The sequence below is a fragment of the Bubalus bubalis genome, chromosome 5 (genome assembly GCF_019923935.1).
Source record: "Bubalus bubalis isolate 160015118507 breed Murrah chromosome 5, NDDB_SH_1, whole genome shotgun sequence".
NCBI lineage: Eukaryota > Metazoa > Chordata > Mammalia > Artiodactyla > Bovidae > Bubalus > Bubalus bubalis.
This window is the reverse complement of record NC_059161.1, coordinates 53,920,738-53,937,576: the sequence shown is the minus strand read 5'-3', so window position 1 is coordinate 53,937,576 and position 16,839 is coordinate 53,920,738. Positions and strand designations below refer to the sequence as shown.

General features: G+C 39.5%; 2 protein-coding genes across 6 annotated transcripts in view; one reads left to right on the top strand and one right to left on the bottom strand.

Moving 5' to 3' along the window:
* NVL (nuclear VCP like) overlaps nt 1–16,839 on the bottom strand; it is a 164,036-nt gene that overhangs the window by 65,168 nt on the left and 82,029 nt on the right. The window contains exon 23 of one of the 5 annotated variants that reach the window (XM_006044916.4): nt 8,566–8,884. The exons of the other annotated variants lie outside the window; for them this stretch is intronic. Coding sequence (XP_006044978.3) covers nt 8,840–8,884 — 45 coding nt within the window. The 3' untranslated portion in view covers nt 8,566–8,839. Of the gene's footprint in view, nt 1–8,565; nt 8,885–16,839 lie in introns of those variants that run through there. 5 annotated transcript variants of the gene reach the window in all.
* LOC112585109 (small nuclear ribonucleoprotein G) lies at nt 2,928–3,314 on the top strand. Its single transcript, XM_025286067.3, has one exon. It carries the CDS (start codon nt 2,965–2,967, stop codon nt 3,193–3,195), a length of 231 nt encoding a protein of 76 aa, XP_025141852.3. The 5' UTR covers nt 2,928–2,964; the 3' UTR covers nt 3,196–3,314.

The window sequence follows — 16,839 nt, the reverse complement described above, 5'->3', positions numbered from 1 at the left end:
AGGATGAGATGGTTGGATGGCATCACTGATGCAGTGGACATGAATATGAGCACACTCAGGGAGATTGTGGGGGACAAGGAAGAATGGCAGGCTGCAGTTCATGGCGTCACAAAGAGTCAGACATGACATAGCAACGGAACAACAAATAGTCACTTCAAAGCTTGTCTGCTACAATCTTATGAGTTTTCTGGGTGGCAAGAGTGTACAGTTTCTGATATTAGTTGCTTGAGTTCAAAGGAAAAAAAAGTTATTCACTATTTAATAAAGAATATTATTATTACAACTCACACTAGTTAATGACACAGAAGTCCATTTTCTGTCCCCCAAAGCCAGTAAGATGTAGGAGAAGGGCAAAGTCTTTAAAGGTAAGACACTCTTGAGTTTGATTTTTCCAGATAATAAGTTATTAGCTGAGAACCAAGATAAGTTGTTCAACCTCTCTGAGCCTCGTGCTAATTTGCTGCAGTTGTGTTTGATTTTTTGTGATCCCATGGACCGTAGCCCGCCAGGCTCCTCTGTCCATGGGATTCTCCAGGCAAGAATACTGGAGTGAGTTGCTGTGCCCTTCTCCAGGGATCTTCCCAACCCAGGGATCAAATCCAAGTCTCTTATGTCTCCTGCATTGGCAGGAGGGTTATCACTGGTGCCACCTGGGAGCCTCTCTGAGCCTGGGTTTTCTCAAATATAAAATGAGGATACTATGTGTCTCAGTTTTAATGTGTCAGTAAAGAAACAGTTTGTAAGTCCACCTTCCTCTTCTTTCCTCATCCCATGCCACTGGCAATAACAACAAAGCCTATGATATTTTGTTTATCAAAGCACAAATGCTCCAAACCTCTGCCATGCAAGGTACAAAATTAAAGTGGCACAAATAATTTCATTTTTAATAAATGAATCTACGTTGGACTACAAACTGAGTTTGACAATAAAGTGTCAGAGAATCTGTTGCTCCAACATCCAAGTTCTAAGTGAGCTGAGAATAATGGAGGCAAATGAATAAAAAAGCAAAAGCAGATATGAAATAGATGTTCCAAAAGTGTTGAATTAATTAATTTGCTTGTTTAGTTGCTAAGTCTCTTTTGTGACCCCATGGACTGTAACCCACCAGGCTCACCCATCCATAGCATTTCCCAGGCAAAATGACTGGAGTGGGTTGCATTTCCTTCTCCAGGGGATCTTCCCAAGCTAGGGATCAAACTCACATCTCCTGCTTGGCAGGTGGATTTTTTACCACTGACCCACCCAGGGAGCTCAGACTTTCTTATACATATACTGCAAAACAGTGATTCTCCAGGTCCCTGAATTAAGCTACTTCTGCCACCTGGTATTTCCACTTTTAACGGCCTCAGTTCCTGTGAAACTTTTAGCTTTCTGTAATATTAGTTTTGAGAAAGTTCAAGCTAGAAAAACTTCCTGGAGTCTGTAAAGAAGACCCATTGTCCATTTATCAGGCTCACTCAGTCACAGAGTAGGAGAGCAGGTTTTCCTGTCTGTGTAAAGAAGGTAATTAGCATTTGTAATAAACAGCAGTTGTAATAAATATATATAATCTCTTTTTTAAAGCTTTCTGCTTTAGAGAGAGAATACTTATGTAGAGCAAGCTCTTAGAAATAGTTTCTTTTGAATGCCTTGAGCACACCTAGAGGGGTTCCTTAGCCATGGAGAAGTATTGCTAAAAGGACTTCTGACAAGCAATAACTAAGTGCTAGAGGCCACTGGAGAAGGAAATGGCAACCCACTCCAGTATTCTTGCCTAGAGAACCCCAGGGATAGGGGAGCCTAGTGGGCTGTGGTCTATGGGGTTGCACAGAGTCAGACATGACTGAAGCGACTTAGCAGCAGCAGCAGCAGCAGCAGAGGAGGCCACACCTCCAGAACTTTGCTGATTTCTCTTCAGAGAGCCATGAGCCATGAAGTTCCAGTCTGGTAGATTCCTCAGATGAAAACAACATAAAATCTGCACCAAATCCCCCCACTGTTGACAGTGCTTTGTGCCATAGAGCAAAGTGATTGAATTGTGCTATTAAAAAGCTACTTTGTTCTTATTATGTGTCAAGTGCTGTAATGCAAAAATAAACTAAGGACTCTGCCACTGAGAATCTAGTACCTAAAGCACAGAGTCTAGGTCAGAACAGTGAGCAAAAAGCTGAGTGAGGGACTGGGCAAGACTTCTCAATAGGAGTGTTTCAAGCCTGGAAGGGGGTCCTGTGTTTAGGTGGATTTGCCAGGTAATGGGAACCTCGTGAGCCAAGGCTGAGATGTGAAACAATATGGTGTTCTACTGGAATGGCAATGAATCCAGTCAGGGGAGAGGAGGTTGGATGGGTGTCAGAGGTGTACTGCCTGCAAAGGTCCATGCATAACTAGACCAATGAGTTTAGGCCACAGGAGGATGCTAAGCTGAAAAGTGACATAATGAGTAAGTATCTTCTGATGGCAATCCTGGTTTTAGTAAGTTTGGAATAGGAGATTAATTAGGTCAAAGTAAACATATGAAGGCTGATTACAGCTTGAACTAGGTCAGTGTCTGTGAGAATGAATAATGAATGACTGATCACTGAGTAGTAGTACTCAAGATGACTTTCACCCTTCTGGCTTGGGTGGTGAGGACTGTGGGAAGCAGAGGTGGTGTTTCAGTGCAGAGGTGGGGCACAAAAGGAAAGGAAGGAACTGTTGAGTTTCTCCATCTTGAGGCTTACTGCAGTCTTGGAAAATAGAACATCCTTGTCTATGATGTAATGTGGACTGCACACCTATGAAGTAATGCGGACTGCACACCAGGGATGGGGGAGCCTGCACCTGCACACCTAAGAAAGAGGTCTTTGGAACAAACTTTGCCAAGTTCCTCCTGTAATCCTCTTAGGGGCAAAGCTTGCCTGGCAGTGGGACCAGACTGCATGGCCAACATGCCCTCTAAAGAAACATTCCAGGTTTTGGAGGCTTCTTTGAGCTCGCAGAGTAGACATGAGCAAAGCACACCCTCCCGAGTTGAAGAAATTTATGGACAAGAAGTTATCATTGAAATTAAATGGTGGCAGACATGTCCAAGGAATATTGCGGGGATTTGATCCCTTTATGAATCTTGTGATAGATGAATGTGTGGAGATGGCAACTAGTGGGCAACAGAACAATATTGGAATGGTGGTAATACGAGGAAATAGTATCATCATGTTAGAAGCCTTGGAACGAGTATGAACAATGGCTGTGTTCACCAGAGAAATCAACGCTTCCATGTGTCCCCTCTCCACATTTTACTACCAGAAAAATTGGGTTGTGTACATTTTCTTACTTTTTTGTTAAATAAACTTTTGTAATAGCCAAAAAAAAAAAAAAAAGAAACATTCCAGACAACCTTGATGGCTACAGACATCCTTGAAGCTCACATTCTCCCAAGTGGAGAGAGAGACATTAGAACTGGGGTAATTTAAACAACCAAATCCCACTCCCACTCACCTCTTTTAACTTTTCTTAACTCTAACCAGCTGAAAGGACAGTATGAGCAACATGCCTGGTGTTTTAGGGGGAAAAGAAGCATGTGGCTGGCTTTTCTTCAAGTACACTGGGCTCTGTGTGGTTCTTTACTTTTAAATGATATACATTTTTAATACTGCTACTCCTATCCTTTTAAATTTTTGAAATGTTTATTATAAATAAAATCAGATGAAATCATAAATTATAGATAAATCTTCATAAGTTTTTAAAAGAAAAACTTTTTAACTGATGTGAACATACTTACAGAAAAGAGCTATGATAAGCATATGGAGCAATGAGTCATCACTCACACACACAGGAAACTGTTATCAGATCCAGGAGGGTATGGCCAGCAACCTAGAGGCCACGCCACTTGGTGCTTCTTCCAGGCACTGCCCTCTAATATTAACCATAAGCCTGACTTCTAACTTATATGCAGAGTACATCATGAGAAACGCTGGACTGGAAGAAACACAAACTGGAATCAAGACTGCCGGGAGAAATATCAATAACCTCAGATATGCAGATGACCCTTATGGCAGCAAGTGAAGAGGAACTAAAAAGCCTCTTGATGAAAGTGAAAGTGGAGAGTGAAAGAGTTGGCTTAAAGCTCAACGTTCAGAAAACGAAGGTCATGGCATCCGGTCCCATCACTCCATGGGAAATAGATGGAGAAACAGTGGAAACAGTGTCACTTTATTTTTTGGGGCTCCAAAATCACTGCAGATGGTGACTGCAGCCATGAAATTAAAAGACGCTTACTCCTTGGAAGGAAAGTTATGACCAACCTAGATAGCATATTCAAAAGCAGAGACATTACTTTGCCAACAAAGGTTCGTCTAGTCAAGGCTATGGTTTTTCCTGTGGTCATGTATGGATGTGAGAGTTGGACTGTGAAGAAGGCTGAGTGCCGAAGAATTGATGCTTTTGAACTGTGGTGTTGGAGAAGATTCTTGAGAGTCCCTTGGACTACAAGGAGATCCAACCAGTCCATTCTGAAGGAGATCAGCCCTGGGATTTCTTTGGAAGGAATGATGCTAAAGCTGAAACTCCAGTACTTTGGCCACCTCATGTGAAGAGTTGACTCATTGGAAAAGACTCTGATGCTGGAAGGGATTGGGGGCAGGAGGAGAAGGGGACAACAGAGGATGAGATGGCTGGATGGCATCACTGACTCGATGGACCTGAGTCTGAGTGAACTCCGGGAGTTGGTGATGGACAGGGAGGCCTGGCGTGCTGCGATTCATGGGGTCGCAAAGAGTCGGACACGACTGAGCAACTGATCTGATCTGATCTGACTTCTAATGGCATTGACCAGCTGCCTTTTTGAATTTTATATAATACGTAGAATTGCCTAAGATGATTTCAGGACAGGCTTCTTCCACTCAGTATGTGTGAGAATCATCCGTGTGTTGCATATATATAGTTCATCATCACCGTGTAGTATTGTAGTGCATGAAGATACCACGTTTACCCGCTCTACTATTGATGGATACTTAGGTTTCCATTTCTGGTCAATTATGAATTTTTCTGCCTTTGTGTATGCATTTCTATTTTGGATATATGTGTTAGAGTGAAACTGTTGGTTATAGGTTATTCACTTGTTCCTTTATCTTTTTTCATATGACACAGTGAGGTTTCTATTACCCAATGAATCAACACTTACAGTTCTCCCACAGAGGGAGACGCTGGGCACAGTGTCTAATTTTGGCAGTCCTGTTGCCTAAGAACATTTAATATTTATTATTAAATGCTTCCTGTGATCCAGGCACTGGGCTGGATGCTAAGGAGACAAGCCTGACAGGATCCCTCCCCTCATGAAACTTAGCAGGAGACCTAAAGTCAGTCATCCAACTATAACACCTGCATATTTAATTGAATTTGTTGTCCTTATTTTATAAAAAATAAGTTGAAAATTAAAAATGCTGATGCCAGCACAAGCATAGGTCTCATGGAACTAAAGCAATGGAGTTAAGGATAACATCTGAATGATGTGGGATTCCGTTTTATCCCAAATGTACCTGGCCTCTAGGCTTTGGAACTGAGTGGTGCAAAAATATATCCAAATCCATTCAGTTCTGAGTTCAACAGTGAGCGAGATAAACAATGACTGAAGATTGTGCCTAACACATAACTATCTTGCTTTCTCACTATTTCAGCTTTTGGAAGTAAGACCCTCTTGTAAACACAACTTTGATGGATGAACAGAGTTAGTTTCCCAGACATCAGTCCCTCTCACATCTTGAGGTTTCTACCGTCTGTCAGATCATTTATTCTCTTCCTGCATTTCCCTCTCAAGCCTTCAGGACTCAGCTGAGGTGAGGCATCATTTTCTTTGAACTCTTCCTGACCCCATGATGAACCAGCTGCTTCTCCTCTGTGCTCCTCCTAAGAGCATCTACTCTCATCCCTTCACAGCCATTTGCGCGCTGTTTTGCAACTTCCTCCTTACTTGTCTCAACACGCTATTAACTAGGATATTAGACTGGCTGCTCTAACAGAGACAAAAATTTAATTGGCTTAAGCAAGATAAAGGTCATACATAAAAGTTCAGGCTAAATGAGCCTTGAGTGGTGAGAAAACTGCCCAACAAGTGCTTAGGGACCTTAAGTTTCTTATGTCTTATGGTTCTGTCACCTCCTAGAATGTCCCTATTTATATGGTCAAAGCCAGTTCTTTACTTCATCATTCCAGCCTAGGGAAGGAGAACTAGAATTAAATGCACAAACAGTGTTTTCTTTTTTAAACCAGGTGTGGTTTCTGAGGACATTTTCCAGAGTCTGCTTATGGGCTAAGATGCATTGAGTTCAAGGCAGACTGCCCCCAGTTAATGATAGGTTTGCAGTTCAAGTGTCTTCTTTTTAAGGATGTGACCAGAACTGAGGTCATCACCAGTGTTCATATTACACTAGACAGAACACACTCACTCTCCTGGCAGCAAGAACTCTTCCTACTAAAAGGAAGAAGGGAAGAATGGATATTATGGGACAATTGGCTATTTCCGCTATACATATCAAATTAGGCAGTAAGTTCCGAGTTTACCATTATGTTATCAGTGCGCAGCACAAAGCATTTAATGAGGTTGCTGAATCTTTCACAATGCTAGAACAGAGGATACAACTCCAGATGTTTCCTAACACAGGGCTGGAACTTTTTCTCAAGAGAAAGAAAAGCCGGATGGACAGCTGTGGACCAGAATTCAGCTGTTGCATATACACGCATGTATATACAGCAGGTGACTGTGAAGAAGCTCTTCTTTTTAGTAAAATGAAGCAGCTATTGGATCCCTATTGTATGGGGAGTAAGAGTTGGGAGAATTAAAACAATACAACACTGTCCAGCACACAGATGGTGCTTAGAACATGTTATCTTTCCTTTCTTATGGAGAGTGCTGGCAATATTCTCTGTGACATTAGTTGGTTAACTTCCTGCCCAATAACTCATTGCTGTCCAACCTACATCACAGCTGATTTGCAAAGCTGATGGCCAAATGCAGCCTAACCTGTGATGCAGTCAACACTTGGCATTTAGGATAAGCTAAACAACCAGAAAGTTCGGTACTTTAGACTTGTCTAGAAATTGTCAAGAAAATTCAATTGTCAAGACAATCTTCACTATCTCTTATATTATATACACGACATACCGGACTGCGTTTCTCTCTTGATTTGGCTGATACCAAGCCCAATCAAATTTATTACTCAAATTACATAACTCTTTAAGACCTTCTGGCCTACACTTTTTAGCTTTCGTTCTTAATCATCTATGCTGAAGACATGATCCTGATTTGCTTTTTCTTTTGGTGTTCTTCCTCTGGGGTCCTACAGCACCCTCCTTTTCATGCCCCTCCCTTGGGTATTGTGATACTCTGGTTAGAAGCCTGTATTCAGTTGTGAACTCCAAAAAAAAGGACTGTGCCTTACTTACCTGACTTGCTTTGATCTATTACTATTTTCTTCATTTTATCAATCACATTTTTAAAAGTAGCATAAACACTTTTGTAGAGTCAGGTGGAATAGAAAATTTGGAAGGGGAGAAAGTAGGTAACCAAAGCCATCTACACAGTCTCAGAAAACACTGTGAGCAGCACTGTAAATCAGCAATGAGATAAAACAGGACACAAACCCTTCTGAAATTATCAGCTAGAGACTTGTCACGAGTGCACAGAGGCAAATGAGAGGGGCTCCCAACTGACTGAATCTGGGACGATTTGAACAACATAAAAGAGAACACACTAAAACAATAGCAATACCTGAGTTTGATGAGAGTAACTTTATAGTGTAAGCAGCTTGGCAGAACCCTCTTAAGTGATCAAAGTGAACATCACTAGTAATGGAACAAACTGAAACTGCACCTACCGGACAGGATGCAGTGAGAAGACCATCACTTCATGATATTTATTCCTGCCAAAGACGTACAAGCTGCATTTAATTATGGGGAAACATCAGACAAACTCCACTGAAGGCATTTTACAGAGTAACTGGCCAATAACCTTCAAAAGTGTCAAAAGTTAAGACAGGAGCTGTTCTGGACTTTAAGGAAAATAGCAGGATTTCTCTGGTGGTTCAGTGGTTAAGAATCTGCCTGCCAATGTGGGAGACACAGGTTTGATCCCTGGTTCGGGGAAGATCCCACATGGTTCGGGGAAGATCCCACATGCAGCAGGGCAACTAGAGCCTGTGCTCTGCAACAAGGTAAGTGGCTGCCATGAGAAGCCCGCACAACAAGGAGTAGCCCCTACTTGCCACAGCTGGAGAAAGCCTGCGTGCAGCAACAAAGACCCAGTGCAGCCCCCGCCCCCAAAAGAAAAGCAATGAGTTGCAACAGCTAATTCCAAACTAGATTCCTTTGTTATAAAGGACTTTATTGGGACAACTGGAGAAACCTGAATGCAGCCTGAGGATTTGACAGGGAAGCATCACAGCTGACATGGCTGATCTGATGTGGATGGCTGGTTATGTAGGGGACTATCCTGCTGTGCAGGAAATATAAAGTATTTACGGGTGATCAGGCATCAGGCTGGGAAGCACCCTCAGATGGTTTTGGGGGGGAAGTTCTTTTTACTGTAATTACAACTTTTCTGTAGTACAGTCGAGGTTGTTTCAAAATAAACATTTTATTTTAAAAAGGTTATCTGTTATTTTACTTTGACAATTAATTTTTTTTTTCCCCTTAAATAGGAGGTAGGATGTTTCCATATGAGGTTGTCCGGATGGGAAGAATCTTCAGCTTTGACTTGGCCTCATTAATTTGAGGATAAAACGCTTATGTGAGACCACATGTGTCAAGTTGAAAGTGGGCAGCTCAGAGGACGTGGGCATCTCTGGCATCTCGAGGCACTGGACTCCCGGAAGGCTCGCTGCTAGAGAAGTCACCAGCTGAGGGACCACTGGAGAGCATCATACATTGCTCGATCCTGAGAGGAGAGGAGAGGACAGAATATGGAGCTAGAAACTGAAATGAGCTGAACTGTGTTCCCCAAAATTCAGATGTTGAAGTCCTCACCTCCAGTACCTCACAGTGTGACTGGATTTGGAAATGAGGGTCTTAAAGCGATTTACGTTAAAATGAAGTCATTAGGGTGGGCTTTAGTCATCCAATATGATCTGGTGTCCTCATAAGAGGAGGAGTAAGACACAGACATGCACAGAGGGAAGACTATGTAAAGACTAAGGCACAAAAGACCATGTAAAGATTAATTTAAAAAATTCTATATATTTAATTCAGTGATTTTTTTCAAGTACCTCTCTCTTCTTCTTTTTTTTGGTCGCATTATGCAACTTGTAGGATCTTAAGTTTCCTGTCCGGGGATTGAACCTGGACCCATGGCAGTGAAAACATCATTTTGTAACCCTTGGACCAACTCCTGGCAAGTAGGTCTCAAACAGTGTCAACAGTGAATATAAAACAGGCATTAGTGAAATGCTGAATTAACTCTGAAGTAGGGTAAGAGCGCTTTGGTATTTCAACTCACTGCTAAACAATAAAGGTGTAATAAAGACATTCAATCTTAAGGGAGATCAATCCTGAATATTCACTAGAAGGACTGATGCTGGAATTCCAAACAACTCGCTGGAAAAGTCCCTGATGCTGGGTAAGATTGAGGGCAGAAGGAGAAGAGGGCGTCAGAGAATGAGATGGCTAGACAGCATCACCAATGCAATGAACATGAACTTGGGCAAACTTTGGAAGATTGTGAGGGTCAGGGAGGCCTGGCATGCTACAGTCTATGGGGTCACAAAGAGTTGAACAGGACTGAACAACAACAACAAAGACATTTCAAGCATGCTGTGTTTAGAGCCAGATTAAAGTGATTCCCTTTTTAATAATAATGTTTTAAATTATAAAACATTTATTGTAGAAATATTAGAAAATACAGATCAGCAGAAAAAAATTAAAAATCCTTAATTTTCAGAAATAACTATCACTAGTACTTCGGTCCTCAAGATCTTTTAAATTATTATTTTTTTAGTATTTAAGTTTTTAAATTAGGTAATACATTTACATGGTTCAAAATTCAAATAAGATGAAAGGTCCATTTTCAAACTCTGTCCTCCAGTTACCCAGTTTCTCTCCCCACAAGCAATCATTATTAGTTTCATAAGGGCCAGTTACGATGCCAAACAAGGAAAGCTGTCTCTCTACCTTAACTGTTGTGCCTTAATTTTTTAAAAGATCTCACAAAGTAATAATCAGCTTGGTCATCTATTTATTATTTATTCAAAATTCATACTATGCCTATCTCCAAAAGAGAAGTGATAGCTTAAGATTCACTAGGGTAGTTTTCAGAAATTAAATATTTCAAAGTTTTAAGGTTTATGACCATCAAAAGTATTAAAGAGAATATACTGGAATCAAGTAGTATCACTGGGACACACACGTGGCCTTCCTGTGGATGTTCTTCAGAGGATAAAACAAAGTATACAGTGTGTGGAACCACTGGTTCAGATATGTGAGTAATAAAACCAGTCACATTGCCTCTGTCACACTGTGCTGATACCTTCTAAGCAAAAGTTACTTGCAAACTATTTTGTAACACTGAAGGAATCTGAGTGATCAGGTTAATATGTATTCTATATACACATCTATGGTAGTGTTTACAACTCTTTAATTGGTGAAAATGGTTCCTAACCCAGGTCTTATACAATTTTGTATCTTGTGAGTCTAGCACAAAGCCTGGCATGTGTATGGCAGGTACATGATACATATATGTTTCTCGATGGATGAAAGGATGGGATCCTAGGCAACTCAATACACAGCTAGAGGCAAGAGCAACTCTACTCGGGAAGTTTTTCTCTCTCAATGTGACAGACTTGATCAAGCAAATGGATGAACCACATAATCCTGAGTGTGAAGAAGAGAATCAATGTGCGCCAGCCAGTGGGTGTGAAAAACACTAGACCAATGAGTTAATAAAACAGGAGGGTTTCTGTGGTGTGGTTTTAATAGAGGAGGAAGGAAAAAAATACCCAATTTATGTTTGAGTGAGGTTTCCTTCCTGACAGTTGAACAATGTCATAGTAGGCAGAGGGAAAAGCCTACATTTGAGATAATACATAGCTGGGAAAACAATTTCAAGGTCTCAACATTTACTGATGTTAACCCAGGCTCAGGTTTCTGGTGAGCAGTTATTACTGAAAAAAACCAAACCAACAAAGTAAGTTATGCTTTATAAGTCTGTGAAGTGACACATATTGGACAATGGTTTCATTCAGGGAAGAAAATAACACCTGACTTAGAAGAAACTGGCAAAAAGAGTCCAATCGTCTAAGTTGGGGTATCTGGCGTAATGAATTGCCGATCCATTCAGTCTTCTTAGGATCACAAGAGGACGTGGCCTCTCATGACAAACTAGGACTGGGCAGGGATCTTCAGATGGAGCCTGAAAGTTTGGTAGCAATGAAGTAGGAACGAATGAGGAATACAGGCAGAGTCTCAGAAGGAATGTTTGCAAGCTATGTTCACCTCTCACCCTCAGCTGGTTATGAGGATTCAGTGGGTCAGATGACAAGTTTCCACATCTGGCCTTTAAACCAGACCCTACTATCACGTTGCCAATTGCTGGACACCGAATCCACTTCACATGCTGTTGTTTTCCAACCTCAAACTAAAAACCATGCAGCACCAGGGAGCCGACTGCCTCAAGGAAAGAGAAGGCACCAGCTAGCAGGGCAGATTTACCTAGCCTGAGAACAGGCTGGACATTTCTCAACTATACGGACCAGCTCTGTGGACTCTGGGACAGAATGTGCACATCGTTCTCCTTTCATTTTTCTTTTTCCTTTTTCGACATCTCCCAAGCATTTATTTAATGTTAACTCACTTCAAAGCAACTGCTATCTCTGTAAGTATGTCTGAAAGGTTAAAATGTAAAATGTAATTAAATGTTCCTTTTGTGTTTAACAAGCCTAGTAGATTTTCTTTTAGTGTGAAAAGACTTAAGTTCGCCTTATCTATAGCTTTTTATCCTAGGGCCTGAAGTCATGATCTTTAGAAAACTATGCTACCGCTTACATTCCACCTGGCCAGAGTATCTAACTTTTGAGCTAATCATAGTGATTAGTTTTGCCATGGGCTCTAACCTGAGCTGGACCAATCACAGGTTCCCTGAAACTCTCCTGTGGGAGCTATCAGGAAATTCTCTTGCTATGGGGGTTAATAAACAAGTAGCCTGTATGTCTGGGCCTGCAGGCAGCCTTTTCCCCCAAGAAACGAAGCAATGAAGTTTTTGGATCCAGCATGCCTGAAGCCAGCAGTACTCTCAACTTCCTTATATGTGGAATGGATTCCTCTTTATTCCCACTTAGAGAGTTGGGTTTCTGTCATTTACAACTAAAGGAACCCTAATATTAAAAGTAGAAAGAGGTGGGTTACAAATGAGCCACTCAATCCTACGTTCAGAATTGTATCAACAAACGCCACACCTGTCTTTTGGTTTGATTTTTCAAATGGATTCTGTTTGACTACCCAACTCCTCTCATTTCAACTGAATTCTCCTAAATCAGAACAAGGCTTCCCAAAAATAGAGTGGTCATACGATCCAGCAATCCCACTCCTGGGCACCCTTCTGGAAAAATGAGATAACGTCCATTTGCAGCAACATGCACAGACTGAGATTATCATACTAAGTGAATTAAGTCGGACAAAGAGAAAAATACCACATGAAATTACTTATACATAGAATCTAAAACAGGACACAAATGAATTTATTTACAAAACAGACTCACAGACATAGAAAACAAACTTATGGCTACCAAAGGGGAAAGGGGCTGGGGAAGAGATAAATTAGGAGTTCATGATTAGCAGATACAAACTGCTATATATAAAAGAGATAGGAAATTCCGCAGAGGTCCAATAGATAGGGCTCCATGCTTTCACTGCCAGGGGCCTGGGGTTCAATCCCTGGTTGGGGAACTAAGATCCTGCAAGCGTCATAGCTTGGCCAGAATAAATAAGCAAACTAGATAAAGAAGACCCTACTGAATAGCAACAGGGAACTATATTTAATATCTTAAAATAATAATGAAAAAATGAAAAGTATATATATATACACACACATATATAATATACATAAATATATATCTGATTCAACTTTGCTGTACACCAGAAACTAACACAACATTGTAAATCAACTATACTTCAACTAAGAACAATTTAAGGAAGGAAGATGTTCTCTGGTACAGCTGTGGACTGTGAAGGACGAGAATCAGAAAGCAGAGACTGAGTGCCCGCCCCCCACCAAACGTAACATCCACTGGTTTCAAATCTACCAGCAGAGTTTCAGAACAGGTAACAAAATAAAGATTTACTCCTTAATTATCACAAATGCAAGGATGAAAATGTGGCCCAATTTAAGGATAGGTCAAGCAAGCAATTTTCAAACCCTGCATGACATTTTTATAGCCAACTCTAATACAATTACTTAATTGTAACTGCAAAATATAAATGCAACTCTTAAATGTAAAAACATTAAACATGGAAGCTTTTCAAAATTAGAGCAGGCAAATACAAACAAGATGGTTTCATTTTTTTAGTCTAGAAAACTGAAGTAATTTTTTTAGAGGTAAAGAAGGTAAAAGAGTGACAAATGAAGAGCTATCCCAGGTCAATATATAAAGACCAAATGAACCTCTATATACTAGTAGCAATTAGAGTACAATATTTTAAAAAACATTGTAAAAATAAAAAACTATAAATTAATCAATTTGATGAAAAATGTACATCCTGAAAAATCTGCATCCTGAAAATGTACAACATTGCTGGGAGAGATCAAATGGCTCTAATAAGTGAATTTTTAAAAAATGAATAAATTTATATAAAAGAAAATGACCTAAATTAATGAACAGATATACTAAGTTCACTGATTGAAAAACTCAGTATTTTTAATACTCTCCTAACTGATCTACAGATTCAATGCAAATCCATTCAAAATCCCAGAAAGTTTGTTTTGCAGAAATTGATACACTGACTGCAAATTTTATATGGGAAAGCAAAGAGACTAAGATAGTTAAAACAATTTTGGGGGGGAAAAAGAACAAATCTGAATAACTTACACTAGCTGTCTTCAAGATTAACATATCTAATCTGTAATAATCAAGTGGACTTCCCCGAAAGTGATTAAGAACCTAAATTTCCACTGCAGGGAGCACAGGTTTGATCCCTGGTTGGGGAGCTAAGATCCCACATTGTGTGGCCAGAAAATAAATAAAAATTAAAAATTGATGTAAAACAATCAACAGAGTGGCAAAACATATACATGGCATAAAATGGATATAAAGATCAGTGGAACAGAAAAAAGAGTGAATAAATAAATTCATGCATATATGATCAATTGGTTTTCAAAAAGAGGGCACGATAATTCAATGAAAGGAAAGTATTTTCAACCAACAAGACAACAGTAACTAGATAGATGCATGGAAAAAAATAATCATGACTTTTCTAACTTTAAATTAAAAAACATTAGTTTGTAATGGATCATAGTTCTAAATGTAAAAGATAAAACTATAAAACTACTAGAGAAAAGCAAAGGAGAAAATTTTCATAAACTTAGGATAATCAAGATTTCTTATGACAGAAAAAACACAAATCGTTTTTAAAAAATGAATTTCATACAAATTAAAAACTCCTGTTCTCCAAACGATGCCTTTAGAAAATTGAAAGGAAAAAAAAAAAACCAAATTAGGACAAAATATCCTCAATATGCACATCTGTATTACTCAGCCATAAAAAAGAACAAAATAATGTCATTTGCAGCAACATGGATGAACCTAGAGATTATTATAGTAGGTAAAGTAGGTTAGAAAAAGAAGGACAAATATGATACTGCTTATATGTGGAATCTAAAAAAAAAAAAAAAGGTACGCATGAACTTCTATTTATAAAACAGAAACAGAGTCACAGATATAGAAAACAAACTTATGGTTACCAAGGGGGGAAGAGGGAGGGATGGATAAATTTGGAGATTGGGACTGACATAACACATGCTACTATATACAAAATAGATCACTAATAAGGACCTACTGCACAGCACAGAGAACTCTACTCAATGTTCTGTAATGACCTATATGAGGAAAAAAAAATCTAAAAAAAAAAAGAGTGGAGATATATATACATAACTGATTCACTTTGTTGTATAAATCTTGAAACACATTTTAACTATACTCCAAAATAAATCCTACAGATATTTCAGAAAAAAATGTGTATCTCATAAAAGGCTTCAAGCCAAGATAAACTAAGAATTTGCATAACTTAATAATAAGAAAACAACTCAATGTTTTAAGAGCAAAAGGTGAGGATACAAAATAAGATATCCAAATGATCAATAAGCATATGAACAAATGCTCAACATTTTAGTCATTAGGAAAACAAATTTAGACCACAACAGGATACTATTTCACATCCAGTAGAATGGCTAAAATTAAAAGACTGAAAATACTCAAGTGTTGGTAAGAGTGTGGGCCAACTGGAATGCTCACAAAATGCAAAACGGTATTACAGTCATTTGGAAAGAAGGTTGGCGGTTTCCTATAAAGTTAAACATACACTTGCCACAGTTCCAGCAATTCGTCTCCTAGTTATTTACTCAAGAGAAATAAAAACACATGTTCTCGTTCTCTCTCTCTCTCTCTGACACACTATTATCTGAGGAAGCCAAAAACTGGAAAAAACCCAAGTGCCCACCAGCAGGGGAAAGGATACACAAACTGCAGTATATTCATTTAACGGAAAACTACTCAGCAAGAGAATGGATCAAACTAGTGAAAAATAGCAATGTGGATGAGTCTCTGCAACATTACATTGAGCAAAAGAAGCCAGACAAATGAGTATATCAATATGATTCTATTTACATAAAGTTCCCAAACAGGTGAAGTTAGAGCATGATGACGGAAGTCAGATTAGGGGTTACCTGGTACAGCATCTGTAAAGGGACTACAACTACAAAGGAACACAGGAACTTTCTGAAGTGATGAAAATGTTCTCTATATTGACTGAAGTACCAGTTAAGCTTGCCAAAACTTACAGAACTGTAGGACTTCCCAGATGGCGCTAGTGGTAAAGAACCTGTCTGCCAATGCAGGAGACATAAGAGACGTGGGTTCGATCCCTGGGTCGGGAAGATTCCCTGGAGGAGGGCATGGCAACCCACTCCACTATTCTTGCCTGCAGAATCCCCATGGACAGAGGAGCCTGGTGGGCCACAGTCCATGGGGTTGTACAGAGTTGGATACAACTGAAGCAAGTTAATACGCACACGCACAGAACTGTATTTGTGCATTACAAAGGTAAATACAATTTTAATTTAAAAAAAGTAAGGTTACAGGATGAGAGTGAAAATGTGGAGCTATGTCAGTATGTCCTGATTCTTGAAAAGCCTCAAATCAGAACTCTGATTACAAGTAATAAACATAAGAAGATTTGTCTTTTAATGACTAAATCTTTGGGGGGGAATGAAAAGTGCCAGTAAGATTAACTGTAAAACTGTTTGATTTTAATTAATAAGATTATCTTATTCAAAGACAGACAATGAAATAAAAACATTTCCTCTAGTGTAAAAAATGCCTGGGAGGTCAAAACAGACTGCATTTCTCCACATAGAGTAAAAGGCCCAGGCCAGGTTCAGCAGACTAGACTTTAGTTGAAAAAGAAGTAAAATATATACTTAAAAGACACCATCACTAGCCCAAACTCCTTAACTGATTACTTTAGTTAAAAGTGGTAAGATGGTCAAATAAGAGTATTTATACCAGGACTGGAGGCACTGGAACACAGCAACCCATCTCATATAACTGTTTGAACTTGGACTTGAGTGTTTTCAATCAATAATCTTAAGAAATACTGAGCCAGGGGTAATAAATGGATAATGACTTAGAG

Coding starts and splice junctions, on each gene's coding strand:
- LOC112585109 (XM_025286067.3), top strand. CDS start 2,965: ATGAGCAAAGCACACCCTCCCGAGTTGAAGAAATTTATGGACAAGAAG.